Source organism: Lepisma saccharinum, chromosome 3, assembly GCF_977018435.1.
Source record: "Lepisma saccharinum chromosome 3, izLepSacc3.1, whole genome shotgun sequence".
NCBI classification, from domain to species: Eukaryota; Metazoa; Arthropoda; class Insecta; order Zygentoma; family Lepismatidae; genus Lepisma; species Lepisma saccharinum.
Window position 1 is genome coordinate 79763354 of NC_139231.1, and position 16182 is coordinate 79779535.

General features: G+C 42.1%; 1 protein-coding gene across 12 annotated transcripts in view; it reads right to left on the reverse strand.

Moving 5' to 3' along the window:
- Positions 1–16182, reverse strand: part of hth (Meis homeobox homothorax) — a 493174-nt gene that overhangs the window by 233698 nt on the left and 243294 nt on the right. For 8 of the 12 annotated variants that reach the window (XM_083118885.1, XM_083118892.1, XM_083118883.1 and 5 more), the window contains one exon: positions 6200–6208. The exons of the other annotated variants lie outside the window; for them this stretch is intronic. In XM_083118885.1, coding sequence (XP_082975011.1) covers positions 6200–6208 — 9 coding nt within the window. The remainder of the gene's footprint in view (positions 1–6199; positions 6209–16182) is intronic. 12 annotated transcript variants of the gene reach the window in all.

A 16182-nucleotide genomic window follows, 5' to 3' on the forward strand; every position in this document is an offset into this window, starting at 1 on the left:
AGAACCTCTCCCGAATTCGTTTCTACGGACGCGCATACTCTACTCTCTAATTTCCATTATAAATGTGAATGTTCTAGGAGAAAATAGATCTAATTGTTTTGTAATTTTAAAGAATTCAACATACGATAGTGAAAAAGGGCTATCCGGGGGTCGGGAACAACAAAATTTCCAACAAGCATTATGTTAATGCAAAATCGCCAAACTTTTCATTGCCGTCAACACCACTGGGCAAATGCTATTCGCTTGTTATACTGAACGGTGATGAATTATGCGAATTTAAGTGTGTGTGTTTTTGAGCGAAAGTTATGTGCGATTTTACAGCCATTAATATAGCACTTATGAAAGCGCCATGATCCGCAGTTTCAGATGGTAACATCCGTTCATAATCATTCAAGATATACACATTCTTAATATTACGATCAATTTATGGCCCTGGTGGATATAATGCTGGAATACAACAAACGCAAATTTGATGGCCGACGTGCACGGACAAACATACAAGTCATCAACTTTTATTTCACACATATACACATCACACATACACACACCCTCACACACACACGATAGAAAGAGAGAGAGATCAAGTTTCAATTTCAGGGAAAGTAGGTAAGCGATCCCAGGTGGTTTTTTTCGTCTATGTCCCTGTACAAGAGGCTCTGGAAATCGACCAGCCTCTCGTTAAGGGGTGGGTTGCCTGGAGACATTCTTGGGTGATGAATTCGAGAATATCTGGAGCCTTGCCATCACGGGACGGTGTAATCACAAGGAATCACTTAGCTGTCACTAACAAGATGAAAATAAATCTACATTCACCATCTCGATCGATCCATTCGATTCCCTAATTGATATCGATTCCCTAATTAATATCGAAAGACTCACAGTAAAGGTAGCCCCAGCTTGCTTAACGTCTTCGAACGTACAGTCCCGAGAAAAAGTAAATTGTTCTTGATCGTAGGACACTGATTTTCTCTGAGCTCAGAAAACTTTCATAACAATACTACTACACATTTTTGTACATTAGTACCAAGAAAAAGATCGGCAAGTCAGAGGCGTGTGTGAGAGGCCACTTTGTGTTCACTCACATATCTATCAAAAATTTTGAAGATCATATATTGAGGAAAAATCACACATGGTGACATGGAGAAAGAGGATGAAAGAGATGGTAATAAAGAGAGAGAGAGAGAGCAATTGATAGAAAATAAAGGCAGATGGAGAAGGAAAAAGATAGAAAGAAGGAAACTGTAAGAAAGAGACAAATAGGAGGGAAATAGAAACGGACAAGACATGATAAAGAGATGTAGAGGGAGAAAGAAAGGTACAAAGGAACAGGGAGAAATATACTCTTGTCATTAGCCATTCCCATACTTGAGCCCTCTGACGACACTGGAGTGAGTACAGGCGATGCAACTTTACATCTGGCTGCACTGAACATGCGAGTAAATGTGAACGCTTGTGAAACTAGTATTCGCACTTGCTATATACTTTTACGTTAGTATAAAACCCAAGCAAATATATAAACAAGCACAGAGAAGGATGATAATTTCTTGCTTCGGAGATCAAGCACATTATCTGTCCGAAGATGTACAAAAGGAGATTACGGTACACTGAAGATAATACGAACAGCTTTCAAAGAGAAGTGAGGAGCAAGGTGGGATCGCAATGGAAAAAAAAAGATGAACTTGACTTCATAACCGAGGCTCTGAAGAATAAGAATGCCGTGAAAGGGGGGGGGGGTGGATAAAGAAGAGAGCAGTTGTCAGTTCCCTCTGCTAATGACAACCGGTTTTCGAAAATTAATTACAGCGGGGCCTCTCCCCCCTGTCCCCCTTGATGGTTCGGAGAGTGCCAGGTGGACACGTCGCCTTCCATTTCATAAAAAAGACCCCCTTCCCCTTTCCGCACCCTTTCATAGTCAGCCCTACACACACACACACACAACTTCCTGCCTACTCACATGGTCGTCCTCTGTCTTCCCACCTCCTCTTGTCTTGATTATGTTTTTGCGCCTCTCCTCACTTACATTTCCCCTTTGTTGAGTATATTCCAAAGAGAAAAGTAAAGAGGAACGTGGACGAAAAACAAAGGTGAAACAATTACGTTAATATAGAAAAGAGTTCCTCTCTGCGTGCACCGAAGAGACGATATAAAGAACAAAACAAGAAAGAGAATGGGTACGAAAACAAAAATAAGCAGACGAGCCCAGCACGAGTTCTCGACAATACAAGTAGAATAAAATAAAGGCTGGTACAATTATGGCGAACATTGAGGATAAAAATAAAAAACATAAATGTATAGATAAGGGGAAGTCCGGAATCTCGTTGTGAACAGAACTGTAGCTAAAACATGTGGAAGAGATCTGACAAGAACGTGGAAAAGAAGTGGAAGAAAGAACAAAAGAAGTTAGGAGTGAACAAGGAAAATGAAGATGAGGAGGAGGCACGAGACATATCTGCAAAGTCAACAGAAACAAGTTCGAGAGAAAAATGTGTGGATGAACGTTGAATCGATATAATGAATGCAAGAATAATCACGTAGAAAATTCCATATGATACTAAGGATTCGAACTCGATAGTCGTGGTTTCGGAGCTCTTAGCGGTATTCGTAAGCTTTCTGATACTTTTGGATAATCGTGAAGATGAGGATGATGAAGGGATGCTCACAAAGAACACGCAGGCCTGGGTAGCGCGCTATGCCACGGAGGTAGGCTTTATGCTATACAATAAACCACAAAGGATGACTGGAATGAGAAAAAAATGAAAGGAAGAAGTTGTTAGGAGAAAAGCTGAGTTTAGTATTGAGAGGAATCTTCCAGAAACGGTGCACAAAGTATAAAAATCAGGGAGAATTCAGGAAAGCAGGGGTGAAATAGATATATAGAGTCTAAAACTGAACAAACAAATTACTAAAAATGACAGATTGTAAATACTTGCAATAGTTGCAACTCTAAAGATCCACAATCCTTAAATTAGAACGTGTGCAACCCATAAAAGCAAAGTATAGCCATATGTAAAGAACGCAAAATCAAGCAATTTATATGAAAGTGCTGAAATGCTCATGTCGTTCGTTGTCTTATCATTAGTATTTTCGATCGTGTGCAATTTGTGCGCTCATTCAACTTTCATTATTAAGATACGTGGTACACAAAACAACAACATGAACATTCACGCAGCACTAGCCCTCCTCCCTCCCACAACGGTCACCATCAAAGCGAACACGCATTCATATTGAGACGTGCATAGTAGTGCGTGCAGCCTAATACACGCCCGGTCGCACGACAAATCTTCGAGCCAGCGTACCGAGGCACTGTTTCTAACCCAACAAAGCGAGACCTTTTCGTCGATATTGCATAAAACAGGAAATCTTGCTACAGAGTGTGTCAGGTAATGAACTCGATACATATCGAAGGAGCAATGGTAATTGATGGACTGGACTGACTTAATAGAAAAGGGCAGCAGTGGACCACGAGTCTTCAGTTACTTATAAATGGTTTAGACCGATGTAAGTGAGAGAACAAAACTGTCTGCACCATTTCCAGTATCAGAAGCAACAACTTAATGTTGCCAACCTGCCTTAGCACAATAATCGTAGCGTTGCCAGAAATAAAAAAAATGTTGCCTCCCGTCTCTCACCTTGTACGTAGACCCCGATGGCTGAAAAAAGAAGACAATCATGGGTTTGAACTGAATACAACAGTGTTAAGCTGGCAACACTTAATTAATCGTTAACTTCTAGCAACCTGACGAAGATTTTTTTTTCCGAGATTGGACTTGGGAGAACTGTGGTTTAGCACCATAGAAGACTGAGATGTGAAAATCGAGAAGGGTACATGAGAAATGTAGAAGATAGAAAAGAGGTTGGAAGACCTACTGAAATATCTATTGACAACATCAAGATTTAAAAATATGAATGGGTGAATGGAAAACAAAATTTGGGATAGAGTAGCAGTTAAGCAGAACGATTTGCAAGACCTAAGAGAACATGGTTGACAATATCGAAGGTTTAGATTATATGAGAGCAAACTAATGGGAAAGAAATCTGGAGAGACCGAAGAAAGGTTGAAGCCAAAAGAAGGATTGGAAAACCTAACAACAGACGACAACAAATAATATTTAGAAAATAAGAGTGGGTGAATGGAAAACACGACTTAAGAGATGGATTGATAATATTGAAGATTTCAAGAAGACAAGAGAAATGAATTGGGGAGGGAGGCGTCCTACGAATAGGAAAGCTATGCAGAAGATATTAGATTGATTCGATTGACAACATCAAAGATAGTTGAGAGCCAAGAATGGAGATATAGGTCTGGAAATAGAAAAGCTATGCAGGATGTAACTGAAGGGTTGTAAATCCTAACAAGAGACAGATTGATGCACTGATGTCGATCTGTCAACTCCGATTTACAGCATTTGCAATAAGTTTTAAAAGTTATGAGAAGAGATGGATAGAAATGAAAGGAGGGACATAGAGGGGCATTATAGCGTGTGCACTTAAATCATACTTGCAGACACTACACGTTTTGCCCGGAGTGCGAGAAGTCCTGACCGGTGTGTGTGTGGTTTGGTGTGTGCATGCACGTAGGGAAAAGGCATTGAAGAAATTATATGTTTAGCCACCACATCGCATGTCCATTGTCGCATACCTCAGGCGAGCGAATGTACCCTGGATAAAATGCCAGCATGAGACTCCAGGTTGACAGGAGGTGGCGGTACACGAAAGTATAAGGAAGAGGGGAGGAGAAGGTCCCCATGTGCTGGCGTGGAAAGGGGCGGACAGGAAGAGGAGAGAACTTATGCACACGCAACGACAGCCTGCTTGCCTCGGAAAGGTTGGAACCTGTCATTAGCATGGACCGAACGCGACAAACATGACATGTTACAAGTTCCGAACGTTTTGCTTTTGCTCAACCCATAATGCACGCGGTGAAAGAACAATTAAAAACGGCGCTTTCAATTATTTTTCTCCCTGACCGTTGGGTGGGAAAATGGAATGTTACATGAACCTTTCAATTTTTCCCCCTTCATTAACAATTAGGTTTCAATTGACATGGTGGGCTAGCAGCGGTCGCAATGAGGACTACCGATAAAGCATCCAAGAGCATGCGAGCCTTTATGCTAAGTGAAATATGGACAGTTCGGTCAATGACAGGCTCTCTAGGTGGTAAAACTGTTTGTAAGGCGTCAACCAGAGTTCAGATTGGAGTCTCAGAGATCAGAGGAAAACCAGGACCGAGAGGTGTATACAGTAGCGTGGGCCAGAGTGGACCATGGCCCATCCAAATCAGGAGGCCTACGCTGTCAAATTTCCCGATAAAAGTCAAATGAAAGTATATACGTAATGATGAATATATACATTTTCTTTGAAAATGTGGTCCATCTAAATCTTAAGGCAGCCATTCAGTGGCCTCTTGCACCAGAAAGTCTGGATGAATAGGGAGTTTTGGGAACAATGAAAATTAGGGGATGAAAAATAATTGGAAACAATGAGGATTCAACGCAGATTGTAGGAGATCTAACGATGACTGCAATTCCAACGATGTAAAGCGAAAGTGTTGCACAAATGTTTCACAAATACTACAAACACCTAAAAATATATGCAACATCACCTTCCGTGAAAGATTCAATACAAGACGATACAATTGTAGTCAAAACTTTTCCGAACCACAATCAGCGAGGCAAAGGGTTCTGGAATCATTACCTATCCAGACACATGAGTTATTTACCGGTAGAGACGACGCAAAATATATGAAATAAGTTACTCACGAAGCTCTGGATACAATTCATAGGAAGGTACTCAACCTAGTGCCAGCAAGAAAACAGACGCAGACGTTTGAAATTGTATTTGATCCATAATCGTTCACCAATTTATGCATAGTGGTAGTTCGATACTGTCTTGTGTGTGCCTCTTAGGCTAATTGCGACGACGAGGATGAACGATGATTAGATGAAACACACACAAAGGGAGAATCAAAAAGTAAATCTCATGCCAGAGACTTCGGAGATAGAGTATGCTCACGTGAATTTCCTGTATGTCCGTAAACGTTTTCTGCTAGAACAATCGGGGAACAGAACATTTACATATCTCTACACTCTAAGTCATCAATATACATGCGCAAGACCATCTTAGCGATTAAGTCAGACATGTACTTTACCTCTGGGATACTCCTCCTGCCACAGTGATGGCGGGAACCCGTCTCACTTACCTAGAGCGTCGGGAGAGAAGAGAGAGAAAAGAAGATGAGCTGAGATTTTCAAAACAGTCACACTTAGACAATAAAAACAAAACAAAACAAAAATCCTCTTCGCCTTAGCAACCCAAAATACCGTGTAATGAAAAAGCCTTTCGCCTGGGCTACTTACGAAATTATGGCGGTTTTATTATTCGCAGGAGATGAGAAAGAGCCGGGGAGAAAACAGGTGGAAGGGTGAGGGAAGGAGAGGCATCAGGAAACCGTTTTAAACTTTATTTTTGCTTGGCGTTATTGTTACAACGTCTTTTAGGTCTCCCACAAAAATGGCTTTTGAACTTTGTTTTATAGATTAATACGCCTGCCGGGGAAACGCAAGTGTAAGTGTTGGTGGTTGTCGAAGAATGGTTAAGATGGAGAAGCGAAGAAGAAGAACGTTACGAGTAAAATCATTTGCAGCGAGGGAGTAATAAAAATATTTACAACGAACAAAATAAAAATAGCCTTTTTTTAACACGGAGAATACCCCTTCCCATCAATGTTTTTCCTTAGAAGAGTTGAGGAACTGATTCACGTTGCTCTTGGTTCTGATCTGTAATTGTGGCCTGCATCCAAACGAAATATATTTTCAAAATATGCACAATAAAATAAATAACTTCCACATAAATACAATGTACTTGAACGGAACGCCAGATCAAATCAAGGAAATAATTTCAGACAAGTAATAAAATAAAGTGAGAATTTAAAGTCAAAATACTAATAATAATCTACAGGAACACATACAGTAGTTCATGTTCCAAACGAACAAAGGTTTCGAAGCCACAGTCTACGTATAGATCTAGGATTTCCGGAACCACAGTCTACGTGTAGGGCAAGGACTTCCGAAGACACAGGTGACGTGTAGGGCAAGGACTTCCGAAGACACAGGTGACGTGTAGGGCAAGGACTTCCGAAGACACAGGTGACGTGTAGGGCAAGGACTTCCGAAGACACAGGTGACGTGTAGGGCAAGGACTTCCGAAGACACAGGTGACGTGTAGGGCAAGGACTTCCGAAGACACAGGTGACGTGTAGGGCAAGGACTTCCGAAGACACAGGTGACGTGTAGGGCAAGGACTTCCGAAGACACAGGTGACGTGTAGGGCAAGGACTTCCGGAGACACAGGTGACGTGTAGGGCAAGGACTTCCGAAGACACAGGTGACGTGTAGGGCAAGGACTTCCGAAGACACAGGTGACGTGTAGGGCAAGGACTTCCGGAGACACAGGTGACGTGTAGGGCAAGGACTTCCGGAGACACAGGTGACGTGTAGGGCAAGGACTTCCGGAGACACAGGTGACGTGTAGGGCAAGGACTTCCGGAGACACAGGTGACGTGTAGGGCAAGGACTTCCGGAGACACAGGTGACGTGTAGGGCAAAGGCTTCCGGAGACACGGTCTACGTGTAGGGCAAAGGCTTCCGGAGACACGGTCTACGTGTAGGGCAAAGGCTTCCGGAGACACAGTCTTCGTGGAAGTTTTCACTGACCAGTCTTGGAGGGAAAGGCTTTTAATATCTAATTATCCCCAGGCATGATGGTTTTCGAATCATCATTTAACCGCAACCCAGTGGAAGAGTCGCAAGGAAGCAGACAATTTTACAAGATTGGAATATGAGCTGGTCCATGGAAATTTAAAAAAATCATTACACTATGCATGTCGGTGGTTAAAGGTCCAGTTTAAACTAAATATTTCTTAGGCACTGTTACATTACACAACAGCACAAAGGTAATCAAATACGTTGTTGATACTTCTGAAAGGTCATTACAAAATCGAAAAATACATCTACAGGGTAACTGCGGGCCTCCTTACTCGTTGGGAGTAATTGCGCAGTCCTAAGTACGTTGGGAATTAGTATTAACAATGCAAACACTTGTGAACGGGTCGCGACAGTGAAATTGAGACAATCTCCTTCGTCATTTGCGCTTCCTCTTCAGCCAGGGGATTACAGCATTCGTTAACACCCCTGAAACCGGAATCAAGACCAAAAACATCCATTTCCACGCCTTAGCATCGAGCCGTCTTCCAAACTAATATAAACGGGTGCTGAAGTGAAGGGGGGAGACCTTCGCATCTCAGCGACGTCATCTTCAATCCCAGCACGGATCTCGCCAACAAGACAAACGGCAAATCCCCTTCCGACCCTCCGGAAGGGTGTAAACGGAATACGCAACGTCGAATATCGCTGTTCCCGATTACATGGCATTTCCGATCCTTCCTGTGTCCCGGCTATATTCCCGAAGCCTAAGATGCGGGGAACGTGCTGGAAGGAAAGCCGGGAGGCTTCAAAGGGACTCTGCAAATTTCAATAAGCATCCATTCGCCTTGCGTTTAGTGGCCATTTACTGGAGAGTCTCGAGCGCACTTGTGGAGCACTGGGACCAAGAGTGGAAGCAATAGGGAGGACTCCCGCTGGGATTTAAGACATCATCCCGTCCAAGAACAATTAGCTAGAAGGGAGGTAACTCCGTTGAAGATTCTGTTGTTTATATTAACTTTTCGGAGATACAAAGCAATCGCTTGTGAGAGTCACACCGAGACACTGTAGTATCTCTGTATGTGTGATACGGGTAGTGGCACAACTCTGTCTGCAAGTAAGAAAAATGGTAAGAGTGCGGAAGAAGTTGTGTATATGGGTGAATATTATGAACAGGACTGTGGGAGAGGTTCTGGGATGAGGTGCAGTTCTCATTCTCGTAACTTTATGAATGTGGCCGTTTGTGACGCTACGTTAACGTCATTAGGAAGACGCCCAAAGCACCACCCTATGGATGACCATTGGGTTGGGCATACCTTATGTGAACCACGTTGGGGTTTTCAAGATCGACAAACAGGAGTTGATACTGAATTCTAAGCAAGGGGGTACGGTTTCCGCACAAGTATGTGGCTAGGAGATGTGCCATCAAACCAAGATAGTTCAGAAAATATGCGAACCATCTTCCCCCACTTTTGCCACCGCACTATGCTAAACTTTATGTACCAAGGGAAAGTTAACTGCCCTTGACCCCCTACTTTTGGCACATTGCCCTTCACTTTTGGAACCCAATCGCCGCCACTGTCTCTGACAAATTTTAGCCTTAATTTTCAACCATTATTGGCTGCTAGTAATGAATGTCGACTTCACACGGCCACTACATTTGGCAACACAAAAGAAAACAATGCACGTTCCAGAAAGTCAGTTCCCTGTCCTTAAACAATTTACCATTTCTAGCCAACGAGGATTACACATTCGACACCTATGCCACTCCTTCCTTCAAGGTCAGGGCGACAGATGGGGCTAGTAGACTTTGTACAGATTCGAATCCAGAATGCGTTGTTTCGCAATAGTTACCGTGGAGACGTCGAAGGGAACACTCACGAAGCGTAATAAATCGCGTTTATGACCGTTTCCCCACTGGCTTAATCCCCCAGGACAACAATACATGCATTTCTGGCAACACTGTATCAGCAACAATGAAAAGAGGGAAGCTAGAGCCTGTCTAACAGCGGTACGAAAGGCAGCTTCGCGTGTAAAGGGACAATTTGAAACACAAGAATCTTTAGCATACGTAACTCCAATGCCAAGAAGCAGGTGAATGAGGGAGGGGGGTATCCTGGTGCTTGAAGGAGGGGGAGGATGGAGGGGGGCAACGGACCTTCATGGCATGGGAAAGGAATATGAGGCTACCCAACATCGCATGAGGGAAAATCGTGCAAAAAGGAGTTAAAATGGGCGGACCGTATGCAGCACAAAATGCTTAATACGCGCTTAGTACCGGGTAGCTTGTAATCAGGGGTCAGCGAATGAGTGAAATTAAGCCCTCTGTGGGCAAGGCTGCTGATTGAGTGTGGACGCTTTGCGTTTTACGAAAGCAGTGTTTACGGCCGCTTTTGTTTATGCTTCGAGGGAAGCTGAGGAGGTTCCGTGGAGAAGGAACAGGAGTGGGGACGTACGGAGCAAACTGTGAAGGCGAAGTGAAAGAAAAACTAAAAATCAGATTTGGATATCCTGCTGTGGATTTTGGATGTCAGATGGAAGTAGGACTACACCCAGTCCTCTACAATTTCTTCCCAAAAGCCCAATTTGGGGTAATTTTTAGATCCAAATTTACCCTTACCCTACATAAGGTCCTGGGTCCCTCTCAGGCCCAAATGGAAGATATACAATATGCATCGATGACCTTAATGTAACATTTTACCCTACGGTAATACTAAAAACAATTTAGGGTTGTCCGGTACCGATTTTTGTAAAACATGTGCACAAAATATTGTCATAACCAAGACTCAATGTTAGAGAATCAAAATCTCAAAGTACCTAACGTCACACTCATAAGTCACAAACAGGGAAGGGGGGTTCAAACCCCGAAATACCGTCGAGATAATAATGCTAATTTATTTATTTAACTCAAACACAACAGGCGCATGCCCAATTACAGTGTTCAATATTGGATGCCAGCATTACATTACCAAGATCATAATAAAGATAGTTCACAAGAAATATGAATGACTTAATATACAATTTGCATTAAATAACAAATGTGCAAAGAATTTAATTATTAGATTATAGAGACAAAAAAACAGAGGTAATACAACAATAATGAAACTAATAACCTTACAAGCTAATTGAAAACTGAAATTCTATGGACAGATCAAAATATATAAAAATGTAAAGATTAGATCAAAAGTTACAATTACATTTAAATAAGTCTATGCTTGGGTTATTCTTAGAAAATGAGTTAAATAACTTACACATTCTCCTCAGGGGTTCAGCTTAGGCCATTCCGAGGGGCATTTGAAAGAGGTCAGTTCTGGGCCTTAACGTACCGTTTGGTACGCAAAAATTTAAATTCGACAGCAGATGAGAAGAATCTATTTTACCATTAATAAGTTTGGAGAGGAAATAATACAACTTAACACACAAGAAGATTCAAATTACAACGTAGTACCTAATTAGATGTACGATAGCTGTTCTAATATTATATACATTTTCACCAGTCTTGGGAAATTTAAACGTTATCAAAACAAAGAAAGGCAAAGCCTCTAAACGTGGTGGTATATGCAATGAATACCTTTTCTCCTTGAAAGTTAAAAAGTTCGAACTCGCACAGACCCCCCCCCCCCTTTCCAACTTAATCAATCTCCCTTGCATGAATCCTCGTCGCCTTTACGGGAAAGGGGGGGGGCAGAACCCATGTGAGTGGTAACAAACAATTCAAGGAAACTGGGTTATTTTTTCTTTTACGTTACTACTTGCATAACACAAATTCCTATGACCTTAGGAGGTAGATTGAGTATTATGCAATCCATTCATATCGAAAAAAAAAAGGCTAAGTGATGTTCCTTGTTGAAAGATCGGTTCATGTAAGGATTAGAGAAAGATTCACACGATATTTTTTTTTCCTTTCTATTACGACCTGTTTGTCATGAAGCTACCGAGAGCTGTCCCTGGAAGTTCATTGGGCCTTGAACTTGAGTGGTGCCGTTATGGAACATAAAAGTCTTACAGTCTTACAGTCGTAGTGGTCTGTGGGTAAACATTGATAGTCTACATCCACGCTTAGAAAATGCGGACTTTCGTAGACAGTGTAATCTTAGTAACAATCAAGGCCATCTACTTTGGACAGGGGGAGAGGGAAAAACACTTTCTCCCTACCAAAATCCCTGAGGAGGAGGAGGCAGAAAACCCTTTTTTGCCCCCTTTTCAATATTTAAACTTCTTACTTTAAATGGATAGAGAATGTATGGATGTGTGTATCTATTATATATATATATATATTATATAATAGATAATGAAGTTACACTTTTAAAGCTATTGGAGATTGTTTAAAATGCAATACGGCAGAAGAGAGACAATTTGACCTCCTAAAATAAAACAACCAGAATTTTGTGCGGAAAATGTATTTTTAAAGTACGTTTTACTGGTGCGCATACTTAAAATTGGTCAATAGTGATTTTAAAATTCACCGTTATGTTTTCGTGAAATTATATTCTCTCCCCCCCGATTATGTGAAGTGGGCTCCACTACAAACAACAACTTCTTACAACAAAAGTGTCACGTGCTTTTGGAACACACCCTATATATATATATATATATATATATATATATATATATATATATATATATATATATATACACACACACACACACACACACACACACACACATTTATTTTTCTTGTAAGTTTCAACGGGGTAAAATTATGAATCCCATCCTTTGGGGAGGGGAGGGGGTTTTCCGAGACGCGCAGCGAAAATAATTTTATCCACACACTCAAGACACCCCACCCCCTACCAGGAGATATCAATAACAAAGCGAAGATAAAGAGGAAGAAAGAAAACGACAAAACAAGTTTACGAGTCCGTGGTTTGGTGACTAAGAAGCGTGAAGTGCCACTGTGAACATTAAAAGGCTAATTACAACATACTGTATATTCATGCTATACCGAATGTTCATGCACGACAATAACTTAGGATTATAACGACCCCCTTCCCCTCCCGCGCTGCTTACTTTCCGCGCAGGGGAAATTAAAATAAAACGATAAGAGGTAAAAATGTTCCCTGTAATTCGAAAGACATCGCAACACGTGATAGCTCATTACGGGTCACGCGCAATAAACCGTTTGCCCATAAATACGTCAATAACTGCCGCACGCAAAAGGATCTTGTCTCGTTTCGACTTTGAGGTGCATGAGGAAGCAGGGTTGCCAACCGACGATCCGAGTTTACTCCACATACATGCCTGCAGGCAATGCCTTTTTTTTTGTCGTTGTTTTTATTTAGCGTCGCTTTTCTGCCAATTTGGCTATCGCGACCATGGTGGTGGGTGATGATTCGATAGAATTAATAAAGGGATAATAACAACTAACACCAGGCTGAGATTCGAACCGGGAAGTTCTGATGTCGAGATAGTCGACGTGCTTGACTCCCTCAGTGTACAGTCACTGGCCATTGTGGGCTGTAAGGATCCCATTGGGAGTCAATGCGATTATTATAACCCAGAACTGTCCGTGACTGTACAATCAACATTGTCCCTAGCGAAATTATTTAGTAAGCCCCTGTTTTTGGTACATCGAGACTGTCATTAAAAAAGCGAGATGACTCTCGTCTCGGTAACTCTCCTACTTTTGTTGAAGGTAAGTAAAACATTTTTTAACACGAGTGGATGATGCGAGAATCTGGGGACGGACTTCAGATCCAAGGAGAGACTAATGGAACAACTATTATAGATCGACCACAAGGAAAAAAAACCTTGGGACGGAAAGTCCCCGCGCAGCTTTCCCTTCTTCCCTCCACCTCGGGCCATAACGAAGCATGGTCTACTTACTCTCCACCTTCCCTACTCGCGGGAGTACGGTGCACATGAGTCGCGGGTCTGCGCAGGTTGTTTTGCTCGTGGTTCCACTATAGTAAGTAACTGGATGACAGCTTGGCTCAGGTTCAGAGGGTGGAAACAGGTAAGAACGAAAACTGAAGCAGGAGGACCCGTGTACCGGTACACACTGTGTAGAAAGGGTGAAACTGTCGCCCACATCCTTTTTGAATGTCTTGCTGTGCGCGATCTGAGAGACAGGTGGGTGAAGGACGTAAAAGGGAGGGAAGTGATAGAAGTGGCAGACGACGAAAGAAGGGTCAGTACAGAAACTGTGCAAGAAGTGAGGGGAAGAATCTGTGAGAAGCTAAGAGAACGGCGAGGAGAAGAAAAGAGAATCCGTTCCAAATGTAATGCATCCGCAATACGAGTTTGCCACAAGCAATATAATTTGCAGCTATGTCTCTGTGTGAGCATGTGTCGGGTCACCTATTCTATCATTCTTCTATCAAAGAATGTACGTTTGCCACACCTGTACAAAATACAGTAAAACCTCGTTAATCCGGACCCTGATAAGCCGGACTTTGCTTAATCCGGACAGGCAAAAGGCCAAAAAAAAAGCAGAATGCAAGGTTTTATATCTGGCTAGAAGTCAACAAAAGAACTTCCCAAAGAAAAGGCGGTCAACCACTTATGAAATTCTGTTTCCCGCAGACTTTGTACTGTACTGTATAGTGTCCCTTTAAATACACCATAATAAACGTGTTTTGTTGCTATAAACGGAGTTTTAATGCACTTTCTACTGTTCTTTTAGGTTATTTCAATTAACCCGGACTTTCGTTAAACTAATCAACTTATCCCCCCCATTAGTCCCGATTAACAAGGTTTTACTGTATATATGTAGTGCACACAGCCAGCACACATACAAAATATAAACATCATGAAGGTTAGTTTCACTACACAGGTAAAAAAATAATGAAACTTAACAACAACAGAGCATTATCATATCCCTTTCAGTAGCGTGTGAAATTCCACGTATTTGGAAGCAGAAAATTATCCGTTGAAACAAACAAATTAACATACGCCATTACATGCGTGCCATTTACTTCCTATTCCTAGGCGCGTTCCCAACGCACTCCTTTCACTCGGCTTTTTTTCCTAAACAAATGTCTGGGTAATAAAAGTTAATATTATGCAAATATTTTGTAATAAGTAATCCGAGACCTTGGCACAGTATGTCTGAGAATCATACCGTCAAAATACTTTCATGAAATATCTTCGGAGAGCCTGTTTCAAGCTGACTTTATGCACAGATGATCTAAATGGGACTTGTCATGACCCAGCGAAGTTGTCTTCGAAAAAAAACATTACGGTGTTTCTAGAATTACTTCTAGAGCATGGAAGTGAACTTTCGCTGTTGTATAAATATGTATGGCAAAAAAATTGGCTTTCGGACCGAAGCGACAGTCGACATGTGTCACTTGAAAACGAACCTTTAGAAATAAGCGCAACCTCTTACACCGAAGTGACACGATGCCTCGGTCTGTTGGTCGCGCGGTGAAGGCTTTTTTTACACACTGGAGGGGCCCGTGTCGCTTGCCATTTCTGTGTGAAAGCTGCTGCAGACAACAGCGAAAGAAAACCACACGAAGATTCGAATGCTCTAGAAGAAATTCTAAGCAGATATACTGCAGTGGTCCTTCAAAACAAAAAATTTCCACAGTGCCTTTGCTCGATCAATTGAAAATGTTGGAAGACAATTAAAAGAGAAATGCCAATGGAAACAGGAGAAATGAAAAGTAAGAAGTGGAAAACTAGTGGGCAAGAAAGAAAAACAAAAGCAACGGTGATAGATGAAGGGAGACCAACCGCCGGATCCTAGCTAGAATGCAACTTAATATTTAGAAGCTGGCCTAGAAGGGGAAGGGGTGCTGAAGGACCCGAGTGCGCGCTGCCAGCGAACAACAACAAAAGCACCTGCCGAGTGACGTCAATCAACAGTGGATCGAAAGGTGGAGCGCGAGTACAAAGGCCCACCGGCTTCCTAATGAAAGCAATCAACTAGCAGCGGATAGAGGAGGGGGTAGAGACAGATACCACCCCCACCACCTTACCTCACGATTTCCAGTTCCGGTTAGAGAGAAATAAGTAAGTTAGAGCTGCGATTACGGTACGAGCATTAAATCAATTTTTGGTGGTTCTCCTCGAGTCCACCACGTTTTATATTTTTGCTTCCGGTAGTTTCCGAGCCGTCGATTGGTCACGCCATCGACTGGCAAATCGAACTATATTCCTCTCAGCAATTTACATTTTACTTTTGCAGGTTTAGAAGTGTGGGCTGGCTGAATTAATTTCGGTCCCTTACTAGTATCATTAAGTTTACCACAACTTGGAGAACCATGGTCTTCACTGAAGTTACATCTTCGCATTCGCATAAGGTGACGGGAAAACACAAACTTTCAAGATGCTGTAAGATGCGCGGCAAGAAATTTTATGTTGACTGTACATGTACCCACATAGGTATGGAAAACACAAACAAGTAATAATGTCACACTTCAGTTACACGGAATCTGTTTCTTCTTGCAGTTCCCTGGTCTCTGTTCTCAGGCTCTACACTGTCAAATGGTTGATTATCGTCTCGAACGAACAGACGGATGGATGACGATTTTCT